The 15,871-nt window shown below is 38.4% G+C and overlaps 1 protein-coding gene across 2 annotated transcripts in view; it reads right to left on the reverse strand.

Annotated features, from left to right (window-relative positions):
- Positions 1 to 1,007: 1,007 nt before the first annotated feature.
- The window catches only part of GPR158 (G protein-coupled receptor 158), a 189,031-nt gene continuing 174,167 nt past the window's right edge, over positions 1,008 to 15,871 (reverse strand). Inside the window, exons 8-12 of one of the 2 annotated variants that reach the window (XM_030503477.1) lie at positions 13,387 to 13,525; positions 9,055 to 9,160; positions 7,534 to 7,680; positions 5,955 to 6,768; positions 1,008 to 5,828 (exon numbers count right to left, since the gene is read on the reverse strand). In XM_030503477.1, the coding sequence (XP_030359337.1) occupies positions 5,323 to 5,828; positions 5,955 to 6,768; positions 7,534 to 7,680; positions 9,055 to 9,160; positions 13,387 to 13,525 (1,712 nt within the window). In that variant the 3' untranslated portion in view covers positions 1,008 to 5,322. Of the gene's footprint in view, positions 6,769 to 7,533; positions 7,681 to 9,054; positions 9,161 to 13,386; positions 13,526 to 15,871 lie in introns of both variants that reach the window. The other variant, XM_030503471.1, reaches the window with a different exon arrangement.

Raw genomic sequence — 15,871 nt, forward strand, 5'->3', positions numbered from 1 at the left:
TAATGGGTCATTAGAAAAACAGGGATGACAACAGAAAATAAACTAATTGAGCCTAACTAGCTTTATTTATGCAGACAAAACAATGTACAAAGGTTGTGCTGGATGAAATGCTCATCTAGCACCATATCCAACAGCAGGTGATTATGGAAGGAAAACTGGATGATTATCAAAGACAATTTTCCTACTTATCAGCCTTCTACAAATTAGGGATTCAAGAATTTTGTACCCACCATGTTTGGGGATCTTCATCGACTTCTCTTTCATGACCTCTCCAACGCTTTTTGAACTCATGATATCCACAACAATCTGTGAAAATGAACTCTGCAATTCATTTTATGCCATTTGTAGAAGAAAACTTCATTTGTTTTAAACTGCTACCCTCAGTGTTCTGTAGTTCCCCATGACAAAACCCAGCATTACCTTTGGACCATTTGTAATTTTGAATAGGTCTCATCCCTATCTCAGTCATCTCTCCCCCAGGCTAAAGAAGTTGCAGTTCATTTAGCCACCCCTTACACAGCAGCCATTCTCTGTCTCTGATCATCTTTGCTACCGTTCTTTGTCTTTGTACCTTTTCTGTATCTGTTAGACATATATTTTAGATGAGGAATCCAGGCATGCACGTATGTAGTACAGAAGAGCTATAGGATTTTAAATTAACATAATAAAATGCTATCTATTTATTTTCTAATATTTTCTAAAATTCTATTTGTCATTAAATATACATAGGAATATGGCATGGACCCCACAATTTTGAACTCAAAATTGCAGGCACTGAGTAAAGAGAGCTGTTTCCCTAACCTAAAATCCTGAACACAGTACACATCTGGTGTACAGGCTGATGTCAAGAAAATAGGAGGAAAACCTGCAAAATGCTAACCACGTGATCAGATCATACAAACTCTAAAACTCACTGTTAGTTATTTTACAAGTTTGATGAGAAAACTGTTTAATTTGGATCAGTAATGACTTCAGAAAGTGACAACACAAAAAAGCCTGCAGACGGATTTCATATAAATGTGCTTTATTGCAGAGAAGTTACATTATTTACATGCTGCAACACATTACAACATAAATCTATCAAGTATTTCATGGTGGATGCTGTTGGTTGCCAGATAGCGTTGTTATAAGAACCACATTATAAAGTGAAGAGACTTACAGCTTTATATAGTCTACAACTTGGAGTAGCTAAAATGTTAAAAGTCAAAAGGCAGTGTTTTCTCAGGCCTGCCTGTTGTCATATGCATGCAAAAGCCTAAGGAGAGCAAATATAAAAGTATTGTCCGGTTTCAGGTCTATGATGCCACCAAAGCTGATGATAGGTGTGTACTGATTTATATTTTAAAGCATATAATCTTGCGTAAATTATACAAGTCTAATAAGATTGGTAGAAATCTAATTATTTATAAACCATGGCTTAGAAATAAAGGAGAAATGCAGCTTGCACATGCATTTAAAAGGACAACCTAGCAAATGTTTGTGACCTTAGTGTTTATTACCTTTTCTCTTAACAGATCTGCTAGAAAACATCGTAATTGTAGAGTTGCACTTCTCTTGGCTGAATAATGACAATGAAACTCCAGAAAAAGACAGCTAAGCAATCTAGCCAATATATGCTGGTGGAGAAAAAACTATGAAATACAGAACATTGTTTATGTCTAACTTAGTATGTCTTCATTAAGCAATGTTTCTAGCAGCATCATAGTGAAACAGACTAGTTGAGTGAAGTTTGGCCCCTCATTTTCTTAAGTGTGAATTAAAGTCCCAATTTAATCTGTAGTCCATGTATCAGTTGCTAAATAAACTGGGGAAAGCTTTGTTGCTTTCTAAAGGGAAGTTCTCCAGTTACATCAGTCTTAGGAGATGTGACTATGACAAGCCTAAAGAACCATAACAGACATTTTTTAAAAAGTGAGGGAAAGGGTCAGGATGAAGGAAAAGAAAACCAAACAAGAATATACAAGCCAAAGCCTTCCCTGGTAAATTAGCCATCGTTCTTTTGCTTGCCATGCAGCTGGGCTGTTTTACACCAGCCAAGGAATGGGCTTTGTTTCTGTGTTTCTAATGAAGTTATCTTTTTTTTTTAAAAAAAAAAAAAAAAAAAAAAAGAAAAGAAAAGAAAATGAGCAAAGAATTGTAGATAGACAGCAGTGACACAGATACAGTCATGCATGAAGGGCTCGATCCTGCCAGTGATGCTAGGGGCAGTGGTACTGTGTGGACACTTTGCTGATGTGGCTTCCCTCAGCCTAGGTGCACACTGCACCCCAACATGGCTGCTACTGAGCAAGGCAGGGGCAGTGTGTCCTCGCTCAGCACCAAGGTAAAAAATGGAGGGCAAGACAAGTGCGGGTGCCAGGGCTGGCAACTGCTCCTAAGAGTATGTCCAAACATCTCCTTTCATGACTCTTCCATGGACTCCCATTTCTGACCTCACCACCTGGCTCCGACAAAGTGCTGACTCAGTCACTGAGTCAGAGCAACCTGCCATGAGCAGCCCCCCCTCCTGTTTACACAAACCATTGCTGAGATAGGCTGCAGAACCTCCCTTCAGGAGTAGGAGAGGTGCAAGGTGGTCACCATACTCAGCAGGTTGAAACTTGTGCCTCTCTCTGCACATGGGGTCAGTGTGTTCTCCTGGAGGACTCCCAGAAAGCTGTGTTCCTAGGCTGGACTTCTTCCCATGCAGGGAAATTTAGGGTTACTTTCGCTCTGAAGCACTGATTAAATCCCACTGAAGTTGATGGAAAAGTTACCGACAAATCCCATGAGTTTCTGGGACTGGGAAGGGAGAATCTGGGCATGCTGAATCTAACCTCAGCTCTTTTCCACACTAAGCAGAAAGCTGGATTTGGGCTGCATGTGGGATGCCACTGGCACTGTGCATGCAAAGTGGGTGCACAAATGTCCAAAGCACCCAGACTCATATGCCTGACTCCCTTTCACAGGTGAACAGGGGTTGCGAGGGTCCTGGTTGGAAGGTGTGTGTTAAAGGCAAAGACCAGATCTCCTAGGCCATAACTACACCCTACAAAAGAGGGGTGGGAGAGTCAGACAGGCCCAGGGTAGCAAAGATCTAAGTCAGCACATCCCCATGGTGGAACTGAGCACCATCCAGGCTAACCAGGTTAGTTGGGCAGTTTGGCCACTTTAATCTGAAGCTAGTGAGCAGAATTTATGATTGAGGCCAATGTGTTTAGACAGCACTGAGACCTGACCCAATGACCTGAGCCAACATGTCTGTAGTTGGCTCAGGTGTTGGCACGTTCTCAGTTTGAGCTTAGCAGAGGCAGTAGGAAGATCCATCTTGATCTGTCAGCGTAGACATGCCCACAGACTCCTTTTTGTCCTTTTTAAAGGACAAAGAAAGTCCTCCTTATGCCCAGCTGGTCTAAGTCCCTCTGCTCATTGCATTTCCTCTTAAGCCACTTTTTCTATGATGCCACAAAGATCAGTTTATACTACATAAGTGTAGGTGCATGTGTGTATTAGATAAGACATTTTATATATATATTAAACATATATAAATATCTATTTTATATATATATTATATATATATTAAACAACACATTCTGTTCAGTCATCCTCATTTCATGTTCTACCAATGAACCCCATCGCTTCTCTCAAATTGTACAAGTTCTTTAGGACTGAGCTGTCTTTGTTTTGGAGTACTGTATAGATAGCCAATTCTAGTGAACAGCACTCTACCGGTACTGCATTTAGATGGCTGAGGGTTTTTTAGTATTAGTGATACTCCTCAGAATCTTCACAATATATCATCAGGCGCTGATGCTGAACCATCACCAAGACTCATAGTTGTGAATGGGCTATCTATGAATTAAGTTCATATGCACAATGAGGACTGTAGTTCTTACTGAAAATTAGCACTGTCTTAAACACTAATGTTTACTGCAAAAGTATGCACAAATAAACAAACAAATAAATAAATAAACTAAATCAAAACAAAGCATTCTGGAGAGTGGGAGAGAGATGCCATCATTTCCATTCCCACTGTCTCTTACAATTGCATATATGGGGGAAGAGTAATATTTTGGACTTCTCTCCTCCCTCCAAGGGCCAATTTTTTGAGGTTTGCCAACAGAGATAAACAATATACTGTTGTTCTATATGAATTAGCTAATACATTTCCCAGGGTTATTTGGTTTTAGTAGAATAGGTGATTGTTTCTGGGGTATACTCATTGTCATTCTTGCTTGTTTTAATACCAGGATATGCTCAGTATCATCATTGATATTTAAAGTAAGATATCTGGTTTGTTAGATGATAGTTTCCAATTAGTAACAAACAACAGATAAGTTGTCCTAAGACTTACCAGAATAAGCAGCTAAGACGACTGAATTTCCCCTATTAACAAAGTCTATGAGCATTAACAGGGAAATGCATAACAAGTAACTTACTGCGTACAAAACCCCCGAATAATACCGTATCAAACTATAAATAACAGATAGTAAACAAAAAAAAAAATTCACTATATAAGTCACAGGAAAGGAAAAAAAATAATCTCCAAAGCCCAAAAGAATTTCCCTATATGAATTACGGCTTCCATAGCCAGTGAAAGATTACTGCAATTCTATATATAAACAAAAAAGTCTACAGCAGGTATTTTAACTTACAATTAGAAGAAATTATCTGCAGATTGCATAAATGCGTTGTTGTGTCACATAATATCAAAGTTATTTGCAAAAATTATACAATCTGGAATGCTTTAATATGAGACACAACAATGTACTTAAACACACAGTAATAAGAAAATGAGAGTAATCATTATATAAAATGAGTTTTGGGGATGCATCGAGTTAGCAGTGCTATCTAGATTAAATATGTAAAGTGAAAAGTCGTCATTTTAATAAGCTGCTCATTGATACCCCTTTTTGCCATCAGGACATTTTGTGTTCCCTGCATCTGCTGGATCTTTAAAGTCCCAAGGGCAAGTTAAAGCCAGTTTTGGCATTCAGAAATAATTCGGTTGAGATCTACACTGCGTTTGTTACCACTGTATTATTTTTCTTTTAAAAGAGAAGTGATTTCACAAAGGCAGGTTTCTTTCATTGACACAGTAAAATCCTTGGAGCAGGGACCATATTCTGGGCACTGCTAATCACATTGTTGGCACTCAAGAAATAAATAATAACAACATGAATGATAATTTACTTTACTTAACTCCTACTTATTTGTAGTGCTGATTCCCTTGATTTAAGTGATGCTCCTTAGGAATTTTCAGATCCTTTTGGCCTAAGTCCCCTCTGTCTTTCCTGTCGTCTTTCTTCTCAATGTTGCTACTCCCCTCAGTCCAAAAGCCTCTTATTTTCGAGGTGTTGCTGTTTTATTTGCACTTATAGCAGAGGTGTTCGATAAAGCTACACTTCTTTCTGCATTTGGTAAATCTGGTGTATCATACTCCCAAGGGCAGACTTCAGCTCGAGATGCTAAAGGTTGCTGTAAGTAACTACTTGGCTTATGGGAGTCAGATGAAAGCACATTTCCTTCAGAAGAGGCATTTCTTTTCTGTTCTGCCAATTTATTGAGGTTTTCCTTTTCTGCTGCTCTCTGGGGTAGCTCTTCCCGCTCCCCAGCACAGGTATTAGGTGTATACCTATTAACATTCTCACGCTTCAGCGCAGGGGAGACTGGAGACTTGGAATTTGACTGGGTTTTGTCATTTTCAAAGATCTGCTGCTCTTGTGTCTCCTGAGCGGCTTCCTCCACCTTCTCTGAATATATTTGATTTGACTGCTGATACCCCTCAGGTGTCTTCAGCTTACGATGAGTCTTCCCCTTTGGCTGGGAAGGGTGGTTTTTCTCTGGCTCTGAGGAAGCAATAGACACATGTTTTTGAACTTTAGAGTCAGAAGGCACAGGACCAGGAGTTTGGTCATATATCTCCCAAGGACAAACTTCTCCTATGTCGAAATTGTCCTTGTGTAGAGACTTACCTGGGCCTGTGTCTGGATTTGCAGGTGTTTGACTAACCCTTTGCTGTTTCATAATTCCAGATTTATGGGCTTTCTTTGCTTCCTCTGAGTGGGTAGAGTTCTTCTGGTGGGAATCCTTATGCTCCCCTTTATCGGAGACTGAGTGCTTTTTGGTGGCCTCCTTACCCTTCGGCTGAGATTTAGTGCTTTCTTCCAGACTTTGTGTTTTACCTGTTAGTCCCAGAGTCTTTTCCTTGGCACTAGCAATAACACTGAGGGATTTTTGTAACACAGATGTTCTTGGATGCAGAGGCTTCTTATCGGCACTTAAGTTATGTGCACTTACTGATTTGCACACCAAAGGGACCGATTCAGTGGAGACTGCTTCAACCTTTTCAGGAGCATTTTTGGTTAACTTGTTACCATTCAATGAGTCCAGAAGTGAATTCTCAGCAGCTATAACTTCTGTACTTTCTGTAGTTAAGCTATTCGGTTCTTCTGTTTGATCCCTAACATGATCGTAAGTGCTGTGGGACTTTTTTAAGGAAAAGACCCTGTTTTTCAAAGTCTCCTCTTTTGGCTTTGCAGAACTTGTGGAATCTGGTGGGTTTTTCTTCAGTGCAGCTGTGTTCTTCATTGCACTGTGCTCCATCAGGTCTTTCTCATCTCTGGAGCACTGCCTGGTGACAGTCTCAGGGATTTCTGTAATACGTCTCATTATCGAGCGCCCCAAGCCTTTTTTAGAGCACCTTTTCTTCTGGAGATGTGGGTTATTAGCAATCATCTTTTTCCTTTTATAGATTTCAAGCTGGGCATATAGTTTCTTCAACTCATCCTGCAAAGCAAAGCGAATGGCAAAACTAGTAGGTACAGAACAAGTACAGTCAAACAAGCAGCCTGATGAATGCATTGCCTACTGCTCTAAAAATGGCATTGTACTTTTCCCGACTTTTCTAATTCTTGAATATGCCATTTCTCCACCAACTTGAATCCCATTTTTAAGTTCAACCCTTGTGCACAAACATGTAACCTTCCACAGCTGTGCATCATACAGCATGTGCAATTCATATACATTCATGCTGTATGTTTCAGATTTCACCAGGCTGTGGTGTATGCTTTCCTGCTGAACTCCACAGCTATTCTTTATTCTGGGAACATAAGCCCTTTTATCATGTAAGGTAGGAATAAAGTATTTTTTTCTGTCAATCGTGTGTTTTTTTAATGTTATCTATATAGTTATGTATAGTTAAAGATATGTTATGTACAAATGACTGGTCACACTGATACCACATATTGTTTGCACTTCAAGACAATTCAAAGAGGCCATGTAAACTGATAAACAGCTGTTGCTGTGGATGATTCCTCCTCTTTAGCCTCCAGTATGACTTCTAATACAACTATTGATGCAGTGTTTCTTCACACTAGTGAATATTTTCCATGAGATTTTCCATGACCTGATACCACAATCACTGAGAGACCTAAGCTGGCCTGTTTCAGCTGATACATGCACAAAAAATTCAAATTGATGCAATTCAGAATTTACTCATAGGAAAAAGTGTTGCTCTTAACAATAAATGCTATTTAAATTAATTATATATACCCGAATATCTTCAGGATCCAAACTATGTTCACTCCATGCTGAATTGATACTGCTGTTCAGATAGGATCCAGATCGACCCATGTCAAGCTCATCTTCATAAGCTTCTGTAGCTATATCATCTCTTGGGTTATTGCTTGAATGTGAAAACTGCAAAAAGTATTCATAAAAAAGATGTTGCCATCAGTTCAAAAGTTTACTTCAACATCACTGTAAGAGTTTACATCAACAGTTTCTATTGCACAATGATCTTTCTATGGAATTCATGTGAATTTCTGAACTCAAATCACTAGCTATCGGCATCACTGGCATAAATGGTACAGAATATCAGTATTGTATGGAACAAACTCCTATAACAATGGCTTAACTTGATAAATCTTAGAGATTTTAATAAGAAAACCCTCTCCCTGAACAGTTAATTTGGTGCTTATTTGAACCTCTTTAAAATTGCATTTAAATTAAGCTAGTATGGAAATAGACTTTCAGCCAGTATTTCCAATTAGGCTGATAAAGCCATAAGACTGGATTTTATAGTCCATACAGTTTAATAACCCTGCAGAAAGCAATTCTCCCATTTTAGATCCTGACCCTGAAAAGGAAGAGATGAGGTGGCAAAAATAGAAAAAAAAAAAAAAGGAAAGACCAGAAGGAAACAAATAAAAAAGGAGACAAGTTAATTTCTCTCTTCTACGTTTTAGCAAATGCTTGGATCAAGAGCAGAGAGAGGCTGTCAGCTATTTTTTTTATTCACAGTGATTCACTCATCTGTAGCTACTATTGTCCACACAGTCATCTGGCCTCAGGACTTTATGAATGGAACTAAACCTTGTGAATCTTCTCTTAATTCCCTGCATTAATTGGTGTGCTGAAAAAAAAGTTTGTGCAGGGTTAACACAGATAATAAACTAAAAATGGAAATGCTGGATCTGTAGTTATGAGTCAGCTTCAGAAAGGTCAACACATTTTTTACGTTAGTCTAGAAAGACATCTCTGAAGGTATGTAATAAAGTACATGAATATAAAATAGAAAATAATAAGACTATTCTAAAGACCAGAAAAGTAATTTAAAATAAAACAAGGTTAGTCAGTATCAAGGTTCCATTGATGTGTCCCCTTGTTATGACTGTTTCCTATACGTATATTTCACACTTAACAGCATGCCCTATTCTGACACAGAGGCAAAAGATAGGAGCGGCTTCATTAACCTGAAAATTGTACAACTTGAACCAAATACCTGAAAATAAGCATCATTAGGCAAGGCAGGATTCTTTCCTCCTTGTATTAGTCACATCAAAATTTTTAGTACTTTAAACTCCCGGAATTTTGAAAGCTGAAAGAAAGACTCTTTGAAAATGTATAAGAGTTTTTAAAATTAAAAAAAAAAAATATTCAGCATTTTAGGTAACATAGCAAAATATTTTATCTTCCTATTCTATCAGTTGCTAATTTTATACAGAATTGCTTCTGCAAAACATTTATCTGCCTCAGTCTTTGAAAAAGAAAAAAACCAGGAGACTCCAATACCTTAGGGATCAGAAGTAGCCCAACAGTGACTGTCACAGTCAAGTGTGTGTGTGCAAAGAACAGCATCAGCATCCAGTCAGACTGAAGTCTCGAAGCAAGAATGAATCTGAAAATAGAATTCAAGGTTGCAATTCACTGCCTTTTCTCCAGTGCATTAGATTTAACATCTTTAATGTTCCTTAGATTTCTTTTCATTGAAAGGCCAGACACAACTGGTTTTATTCTGTACTGCTTTCATATAGACTAAAAATTACATCCTCATGCTTTACCTATATACCACAATTTGAAAACAACTCAGAAAAAAAAACCCAAAGCCAACAAAACAAGCCAAAACAGAATATAAAAGAAACAACAGACCTTAAATGATATTGTTTATTCCATCTTTCTCACTCTATTTAGCTGTCTGTTTGGATGGTTTATACTGTCACAGCATCTTTGGCCTGAACTGAGTTATGGCAGCTTATATACATTAAGGATCTGAATGGGTGATTTTAGGTTAAGTAAGCACATGTACTATGATAAATTGCAGTGCACTTCATAAATACAGGATGCCCACAGATTGCAGCTACAGAGTGCAGCTGGTAAGCCATCAAAGAGAGAACCAAACTGAAATGCATTTTAGCAAGGAGCAGAGAAATGGTCTTGATTGCAGGATCATCCAGCCCAATGCTGTGGGCCCAAGAGCCTCACAAATGCTAGGAAATAAGTGGCTTAACCTCCCAAACCAAGCAGTTCCTTGCTGAGCTTTCTAAAAGAGCAGTAGAACAAGCAGTGCAGTTAAAGCTAGCTGGAGCACGCTTGGCTTATCTGCTTTAGTGAGTTCCCAAAGATAGAAATGGTAGGCAATGCAATGGATGAATGGATGTTCCACTGGCTTGTAATTTGCAGGTTTACAAAAATCATTCAGATAGAAATGACATTTGCAACTTATCCAAGTCCACAGATGCATATTTTGCAGAAGCTTTTGTTAACAGAAATAGTTTGGCATGAAACACTGGCTTATATGCCCTAATAATACAGTCATCATTTCTTGTTTAATACTTTGTACATGAGATGTTTCATGAACACAATAAAATATTATAATTATTTCTTGCAGAGATGTTGGTGTTGAGGGGTGCAGGGATATGAGGAGGCTTAGGCCTGAGGTTTAGCTAACTGAACACAACATGGGATCTATTGAAGGTGGCGTGAGAAACTGCTGGATGTAACAAACAACAGAGCAAAAAGTGAACAAAAGTTGCAGAGTTGCAGACAGTCCTGATAGTGGATGGCAAGATTTCATAGATGGTTAATGGGGAGTCATCTGAAACATGGCCAAACTTTACAGGCAACTGAAGGGAGCACTGGGGGCCTTTGGGGGAGTAGAACTTGCAAGGTCAGTGGTACCAATGGAACCATATCAGTAAGAGCATGTAAGGCTGAGATTACCCAGGTAGTGGTATCATAAGTACCAAATTTGAGTACAGACGCAGCAAAACTGGGACAAATAGTAAAAAAGTAATGAGGGTGGGTTATTTATCTGGGAGAAGACAAGGACAGAGACAGAGAAGGACTAAGGTAGATGAGGGAAGAACAAGCATGGAAAGAAGGGGGGATAAAAAGGGCTAGTGACATGAAAGCAAGTTGTCACCAACTGAGCCCAGTAGCTGATCTCCTATCTTCTCATTGAATCCTTCTCCTAATGTCTGTGTGATCTCACTCTCTATGCTGTGCATGTGTGTATGTGCAATTCATGACCAGACTTCAGGCTGGACTAGCCAGCACACGGAAGACCCACTTTGGGTAGACCCAAGCTCTCAGCCTATGACAGGGCACAGGGCGCCAAACCTGAACATGGATATCAGATTGGCTTAAGGACTGTGCTCATATTCAAAGGACCAGTGAATGTAGTGTGACTGTGAAACTAAACAGGGCGCATGTTTCATCAGGGGACACGATCAGCTGCAGAGGAGGAACAGAACCAGGTTGTACATGTTGGACCTACGCCAGTCCATGTGGCCAGCCATGTGTTGCATGTGACTGCACCAGTGGATGTGCTCCACCTACCTAGGAAACAGCAGCAGCCAAGTCCATCAGGCAGACAGAGGGGAGAAAGCTCCCAGGTCCTGATGCCCACCGGATCTGGTTAACCCTTAACATCTCCAATCCTCATATACTGTGAAGGCTTCTTGCTTGTTTTATGTGTGAAACCTTGACTAAGGCATCCACGCTATACCCCTAAAAGCAAAACAGCATTTGTAGTAGACCTTCAGACCTAGCAGAGATGAGGTTTCTATTTGAATGAGAGTTTTCCCATATAAATTTTGCTTTCCTCAGTAATACAAGAGAAAGAGCAATGCAGGAATTTAATGGTGTGCTGATCTGAAGATAATCAAGAATCCTCTGTTTCTGAAATGGGAATAATACTTTCAAAGGAAAACAAAATGCAAACAGTTCAAGGTTTTATTTAGCGCTCACATGAATCTTATATGAGCTTCGTGAGTTTTCAGACTGGACGGCTGCCTTGTAATATAGTAGGTGTCCTTCAGGGCTCCAATGCTTTCAACTTCACAATAACTCAGGTATGTCATATAAATCTGAGTCTTACATTTCCGCCCTTTCAGCTACATCCAAAACTTGGTGGGGGAAGACAGAGGCAAAAAAGCAAACAAAAATAAAAAGTGAACTTCAAAGAGACTGGATTAAGACTTGTGTATACAGAAATGGACATAATCTCAGGATGGATCATGTATTTCCAGTGCATTTTATTCATTCCTATCCATAAACAGTACATGATATTTCTTTAACAAACTGGCATGTATCACACAGAGTGCAAAGAATCAACACAAAATGTACTTTTTAAATTATTTTAAAGAACAAGTTCAGCAGACCTTAGGCTGAAGGAACAGGATTCTTGATAGGATAAACTGAAAGACCTCATCCTTTTGTGTCTCCTTCATAAGGCATGTATTAATATGCCACATTTTCCCCTTTTCCTCTCTCTAATCTAAGATTACTTTTACCAAGTCCTATTGTCACAAGAAACTTTCAACCCACATCATAATAGCTCTCCAAATGCACTGAAATGTATCTTCTAACATGGCCCAAAATATGGTTTAGGAACACTAATTAATGGGTGAAATTTTTGACTGAGAAGCTGTCATATTTGCTATCATCAATACAAAAGTATTGTAACTGAATTTTCTATCAGGAATGAAAAGAAAATGCTTCTATCAAATACAGATTTTAAACACTATTTTTGAAGATGTTTGTGTTATTTGTGGAGTAAAGAAGATCTCGAGAGTATGTGGATGTTGAGATGTGGGGTTAGGAGAAGTTGAAGGAAACAAAAAGTTGCAAGCCTGAAAAGTGCAGTGAACTTTATAACAATGATAAGGGAAAAGGGCACCTGGAGGGAACAGAGATGAAAAATTCATTTTGCTGTTCTTTACTCGGAAATAAAAAATATGCCTCATGGAAGCAAACATCAAGCAGGCAGAGACAAATGTGAGTTCCAAGACAGACCAAGGAACAGAGAAAAGTATTTGAAGACTGTCAGTGGAGTGATTAAAAAAAAAAGATCTTAGTAGATAAGGTCTGTCCGGAGGCAAAGGAAAGTGTGAGAATGTCACAGAAATTCATTAGGATATCTTACAGGATGAGATGAAATTCATGTGATCTTGCTATTTTGAATATTCTAGGATGAATTCATTTTCACAGGGTGCTCTGTAGGAAAGGCATATATAGCAATTTTCATGTAGCTCTGGCAAAGACCTTTATTTATTTGTTACTACTCTAATAATTTACAAGTATGATATGTAGAGCTCATTATAAACTTTACAAGAAACGCATGCTTTATATTTGTTATAGCATTGTATGCATACCAATTTTTTATATTGGCATATAAACCACTATGCTTCATGCACAAACCAGTACAATTATCTTAACATTCAGCTGCACCTTGCCAATCTGTTACACACCAGGAAAAGTTCATATAAACCAACATTCTTACCTGCTGTTTTCCTAGGGATACAAACCAGTGAGCAGTATGTAGGTGACTGAAGACAGACAGTAGTTTTGCTTTATCTAATTTCTCATATATGCTGAACTTTGAGACAAGACCATACCAGCTAGCTATACTGGAAAAAAACCCTAATTATGCAATTAACAAGTTGATTGTACATATTCTTGAATCGTATGGGATCACTTTTAAGTTTAGTAATCACTTTATCTGCAGAATTAAATATTTATGACACCTTCCATTATGCATCCTAACCCATTCACCCATTTTAAGTTGCACCATATGAAACCTGAAAGATAAATAGTTAATTACTAGATCTACAGATCACTTGCCTAATTGTATGGAATATAGCAGAGATAATGAGCTCATTGTGAACTGCAACAGCCATATAACGTGGCTCATGAAATGCTGATGGGACTGTCCGCACTGCATAGCAGAGATAAACACCCCACAAGAGGAATAAAAATTCAGCTGTGAGAAGAACAAAAAGAAATAATTTGCAATTAGTTTTATAGATGAAAAAGGAAGGAGATTTGAAGTACTATAGCATCTTCTGTATGTGTGAGCATCTATGTAAAGACAATATATGCTTATACAAGTATATATACACACACATAGGCATTCAAACTCTTTCAGGTACTGTCACTGTACATGATAGATTTGGTTTTAATTTTACACACTTCTTTTCTTCCAGATCAGGAAGCTTTGCATTCATGGTGTTTCAGTTTTTCAACTGACAAATTTAAGACAATGTCTAATAATGTCTCGCTTGCTTTTCAAATTGGTACTACATAAGTTTGACATCACTTAGAATAACAAGAATTTTTATTTGTAGCTCTGGTTCTTGTTATAGAGGCAGATACCAGTGCTACAAGCTTTTAAAGACAACAGTTTCATTTCAAAGGTTTATAACTCAGATATAACAATACATTTTGCGTTTAAAAATATCCTCTGTTCAGTTAAGTCTGCTGGTGCCCATAATATGATGAGTCATTTCTGAGGGTCTAATATAATTATAACAAATGACGTATTTCTCTGTTAGGAGAAAAATGAGTAAAGGAAGAAAGGAGTAAGGGGTCAAGATCATCTTAAACTATCCTCTTAGAGCTAACTCATCTGCACCCAGCATTCCTCTGACTTCAGTTTCCACTGAACAGTCTGCTGTGCTTTGTTTTGATTATAATTGAAATGATTTCATATCCATCTTGAAAAAACTGCCCTTTCAGAAGAAAGCCCCACGGCCAGGTATAAGTAGAGCTAGTGCCTGTCCCTCTTGCCTTGCAATCTGGGTTGGAAGTGTTTGAGTGTTATCCAACGACATGCAGTTCCGCGTTAGATGCCTGTAATGCCAGCACTGCTCTAGACCAGCTTCAGAAATATTGTGTTATCCCTTTGTTACTCACACACTGTTTTTGCCTTGTTGAATTTTTGCCATAAAAACTACAGTCAAATGTAGTATAATAGAAAAGTAGTCCCTTTTCATAGATTTTTTTTGCACAATATTATTATACTGTAACTAGAACTGGTGACTGGTGACATCGCCCTACTGTAGTGGATCAGCAAATCATTACTGGTCAGGTTTGGATAAGGACACAAAGGCTTGTGAACCCTGCCATTAGCAACAGATTGAAATAAAACGTCTGCACTGGATATTTCATGAGACAGGTCCTCTGGTTCCTCTACTTTTAATAGTCCAGAACTGCTGTAAATTACCTATATTGTATTGTTACAGCATTTAGAAACTTCTCATTTTGCTGTGAATTTCAGCTAAAATCCTAAGAGACAAGTCTGGATAAAGTGAAAATGAATTCAGTTACACAGATATCTCTGTGGTCTGACAAGAGTTCAGTTTGAACTTTGAACAACACTTTGCCTATTTCTTACTTCTACCAAAAATAGATGGCCTAGCTTTATGACCATTATTTTTACTAGAACATATCCTACATAAACCTGTCAGTTTTCCCAGTTACATAAAACCAAACATCTGAAGACGCATAATCCACACATGCCACTATTTTTGTGTTCTTCCTCACCAAAACTCCAACTATAATAAACCTTTTGACTAAGTAATAGTTTGACTTAGGACCTTACTAAGTTTCAAAATGAAAAAAGCATGGTATGAATCTTCTGAAACTGTGTGATGCGGCTTTTTTTGCTGAGCTCTACAAAAGCACATATGCAGATATGTCTTTCCTACTCACACACACACACACCCACCCACCTCACTGCTTGGGCAAACTACTTCCATTTCATTCCTAGATAATGAGCTATGCTACTAGTGAAGTCTATTACTCTGGTTTCATAAAAACACCTACACAGGAATGAACTACCAAGCCATCTTGCTCCTGAAGTCTTCTCTGAGCAAGTGAAATGCAAATTTTGCTTCAATGAAATAAGATTAAGGGCTCCCTTACAAATGTTAGCAGTTTCGGGTTTTCTCTATAAGTACACGTGCCTCACATATGCAGAATCATGGCACTGAAATGTATTGCCCTTCAAAGCACTGTAATTTATTGCTTTAATTGCTCTGTATTGATTTAGAAGAAACTGAAAAGGGGAAAATGGTTAGCATTAGGTCACTAAAGCCAAATCACTGTATTTTACTGTCCTATGTTCTATGGAAATTCTTCTTATTAATATGGTTCAGAAGGTATTCCCCAGAACATGCCAGAGAGCCTATTTCCTCTCATTTTGCCTTTCATCCAAAGTCTCCCTGTAGTAAAAACCCCAACATTATCACCAGAACTGAAGAGATGAGCTAACTGTGAAATAACAGACATAGTCCACAAAATTGCCCATGGCTCATTCTTCTTTCTC

This window comes from Strigops habroptila, chromosome 1 (genome assembly GCF_004027225.2).
Source record: "Strigops habroptila isolate Jane chromosome 1, bStrHab1.2.pri, whole genome shotgun sequence".
Classification (NCBI taxonomy): Eukaryota; Metazoa; Chordata; class Aves; order Psittaciformes; family Psittacidae; genus Strigops; species Strigops habroptila.